At 54.8% G+C, this 3,802-nt stretch overlaps 1 protein-coding gene across 2 annotated transcripts in view; it reads right to left on the reverse strand.

The window, feature by feature from the left end:
- The window catches only part of SELENON (selenoprotein N), a 35,034-nt gene that overhangs the window by 4,694 nt on the left and 26,538 nt on the right, over nt 1-3,802 (reverse strand). For both annotated transcript variants that reach the window (XM_025198653.1, XM_025198652.1), the window contains 3 exons: nt 3,121-3,226; nt 2,510-2,622; nt 1,040-1,141 (listed from right to left, as the gene is read on the reverse strand). In XM_025198653.1, coding sequence (XP_025054438.1) covers nt 1,040-1,141; nt 2,510-2,622; nt 3,121-3,226 — 321 coding nt within the window. The remainder of the gene's footprint in view (nt 1-1,039; nt 1,142-2,509; nt 2,623-3,120; nt 3,227-3,802) is intronic.

The following is a 3,802-nucleotide window of genomic DNA, read 5'->3' on the forward strand; positions in this document are numbered from 1 at the left end:
CCCCCAGGGTAGGGGAGAGCACCACCTCCCTTGGGAGCCCGTTCCAGGCCTTGGCCACTCGAACTGTGAAGAAGTTCTTCCTAATGTCCAGTCTAAATCTGCTCTCTGCTAGCTTGTGGCCATTATTTCTTGTAACCCCCGGGGGCGCCTTGGTGAATAAATACTCACCAATTCCCTTCTGTGCCCCCGTGATGAACTTATAGGCAGCCACAAGGTCGCCTCTCAACCTTCTCTTGCGGAGGCTGAAAAGGTCCAGTTTCTCTAGTCTCTCCTCATCAGGCTTGGCCTGCAAGCCCTTAACCATACGAGTGGCCCTTCTCTGGACCCTCTCCAGGTTATCCGCATCCCATCTCTGAGAAGGGGCGGCTGGAGAGACAAGCACACTGAAAGCACACCCAGAGGGCCAGCCTCGAAACTGCCCAGCACAGGGAACTAAAGATCACAGCGTGATTTAGCACAGCCTGAGGAATACCCATCAGCGGGCACTCAGCCAGGGCATGACAGATAGTTTCAAACCCTGACACAGAGAGTTGGAGAGGGAGGGGTGAGCAGGGACTCGCACATCCAGATTCTGATTTTGACAGCAAGAACAGATCTACGCTCCAGGGTCCTCATCTATAAAGTGGAATCATATTTATTTGTTTGGTATTGCCAAGAGCAGAGCTGGGGGCTTTGCAGACAGCTGAAACTGCACCTTGGCAAACGTTCATCTTCAACCTTCACTCAGGTTCTTGGAAAACAATGAGGGCTTTGTAAGGGCTCAGCATTTAATGCAAGTCACTGCCACATCTCTCCTCGTGTAACTATACGCACTCTAATGGCTCATGTCAGCAGAGGCTTATTCCACTCCAAACTCCTGCTATTTATCCCACTAAGTCTGATTATATAGATTTTAAAGCAAGAAAAACTCTGCAATGCCAGGTGCTATCCAGGCACCCAAGACTCCGCGGGATCTGCTGAGAGATGAAAGACTGAATGAGAAGGAAGTGGGTCATGGATGGGAAAGCCAGAGACCCAGGACAAAGGGTGGCCGACGTACCACTGTTCCATTGGGAAGGCAGATCATCATCTCCACAGGGAAGTTGTATTTCTCTAGGTGCAGCTCCGCTAGCTTCCTGTAGAATTCATTCTCTCTCTTGGTCTGTAAAAAAGGACCCCAGAAGGGCATTCATTATGTGCTGAAGACAGCAAAAGAGAGAAAGGGGGAGCAAATGCAACATATACGTGAAAACACGGGAGGGAGCAGGACTGAAAAGCTGGACCTGTTCTGCATGCAGTGCCGGCCTACTGGCTCTCTCAATCAGGGCACCGCGACGCTCATTGCCACGGCACCCCCCTGCAGTCACGTGGACGCCGGCAAAGGTCCGATGGCAGATGTATCCAGTACGCTTTCTCAAGGGAATTAAATCTCTATGACTGACTGATGTCTGGATCAATGGCCAGGGCTAGGAAACAATCAACATTTATGATCCAGCAAAGATCTGCCAAGCTGGGGCACTCCGGATTAAGCTGACACTTCCTAGCTCACAGCACTGGGGGGAGCAGGCAGAGAAACACGCCAGGTGAAGCTCCCTTTCTGGGGGGGTTTTGCGGGCACCGTATCTCTGACCAAAGGAGGATCCTGGAGCTGCCTCCTCAGTTTGCCTCCATCTGTGCATTGCCTTTATTCTACCAAAAGGTGCCAGACTGGGAACGCCACAGACTGCATGCAGCGTGTCTCGGGGAAAGGCTTCTGGCTGAGCAGCAAGCTGAGAAGACCACCCCATCCCCGGAAGAGCTGTCTCTAGCCAGGCCAGGCGCTGGCAGCAGCACAGGTGGACATTTGTCCTGCTAGGGAGTGGACAGAAATTCAACTCCCTTCTGCCCCAGCAATGGCATCATCTGCCCTCAGCCAGAAGAGGAGAGAGGCAGCACATCCCCAGCTCATCCAGCCACCTGCCAGCATTTTATTCGCCACTCCGGTCTATTATGTTCACCCCTCGTGCACAGCCGTCAGGATTTCTATGCAAGCGCTCCCGTTAGTGGGGTGAGGAGGCAGGAACGAGGCAGGGAAGCCAGTGCCATACGAGCAGTGCTGGCCTGTGTACGTAGCACAAGGGAGCCAGGTGGCCGAGTGCCTCACCACGACCTTGAATGTAGCTGGGATACAGGAGTGCCGTCGCCTCTGGTTTACTAATAGGAAACCGAGGCACAGGGAGTGTCTACACTGTGTCCTCACTGCTGTGGAGCACATGTTTGAGCGCACCCTGCCTGCTCAGTCTGGCTCACATGTGCCAAACCTGGCAGCGGGGCAGTGTAGCTGCTCTGGGGCATCTCAAGCACATGGGAGACCTAGATCCTGGGAACCTTGGACACACTCAGAGACCAGATGTCTAGGGTTGCCCAGAAAGCGGGGATCAAAGCCAGGGCTCCCAGAGACCCCATCCTCAGCACCACCTGGTCCCAGGGGTATTAAGCAACTGCCTTTACCAGCCGTATCGGCACAGAAGTCAGACAGGACACCACTTACCTGCAAGTCCTCTAGCTCCTTCACTAGTGACCAGCTGCTGACAAAGCTCTCATTCAGCAAAGTGAGGATGGGCGAACTTTCCAGGACTGTCTCCCGGAGAGTCCGCCCCGAACCTGCCAGAGACAGACAGACTGATTGTCCCAGCTGCCCCCCAGGGCTGCAACAGGGGGTCTTGAACGCCAGCGCTCTGGGTGTCACTGCTCTAGCCGCTACGTTGGTCCAATCTGGTGGCTGGGGAGCAGTGCGTGGGAGCAGGCTGGAGAATGCGATAGGCTGTGTAAGCCTAGAGGAAAGCAGAGATGGCTCCCCGCCACCAAGATGCAAGGCCCAGACCTTTCCTGAGGCTCGGGGTACTGCAATCTGCAGTGGGGTGGGCCCGCTGCAGAGATGTGTCTGCGCTGCTGGGCTCTGGGCTGGGCAGTGACTCTAATGCAACCTGTTCTCACCAGCACAGCATCACCTCAGCCAACTGCAGTTCATTTGCCCATTGATCCCGACTGCCTGGAGAAGCCTGGACAAGGCGTTCCTACTTGGGAAGGGCAGGGGGCTTGGCTGCTCATGTAGCATCCCCCGAACCCCCCTTAAAGAGAGCCAAGGTGGCAGCTCCTCACCTCAGCAGGACTGGTCGTCCAGCGCGCCCCACAGCAGGATGGAGTGCACCAGCTTGTTCTCAGCTTTTGCTCTCTCAAAGGCTTGTGTAAAGGGCAGGTACGAAACCTGGAAGCAGGGCGGAGGTTTGAAAACCCGACACCAAAGCAATCCAACAAACACAGAGCAAGGTGCAGAAAGGCTGGGCCTGCCCCAGCGTGCGTCATGCAATGCAAACCGAACCAGCACATAAACCCAGCTGTGCACCTCCATGGGTTCAACGCACAGCAACTAAACCTCCGCACTTCCAGGACAATAATCCTCTCTGCCCCACTGCCCCCCTTGCTGCCATTCAGAGCCCAGTCTTGCAAGCGACTGGCACCCAGGACTCCTGGGGTCTGTTTGCAGCTCTCCCACTGATTTCTCTCTGTGCCTCTCCCATGTCCAAGATAAGCCAAGAGCACTTCCCTCCTGCCAGGCTCCAGACAAATGAGATGGTGCATTCACTGACTTTAGAGAGTGCAAGGGGATCCTCTGGTGAGCGTGACCAGGAGAAAGGCATGTGCTAAGCCTGGGGCTGGGCAGGTCAGACACACAGTTCCCTGGCACAAAGCGCAATTTGTCTGAGAAAGATCTGAGATTTATGCAGTCGCCCTAAAGACCGGCAAACGGCTTCAACTCAGAGAAGATTTCCAAAGAGCCTGG

The sequence above is a fragment of the Alligator sinensis genome, unplaced genomic scaffold (genome assembly GCF_000455745.1).
Source record: "Alligator sinensis unplaced genomic scaffold, ASM45574v1 scaffold337_1, whole genome shotgun sequence".
Classification (NCBI taxonomy): Eukaryota; Metazoa; Chordata; order Crocodylia; family Alligatoridae; genus Alligator; species Alligator sinensis.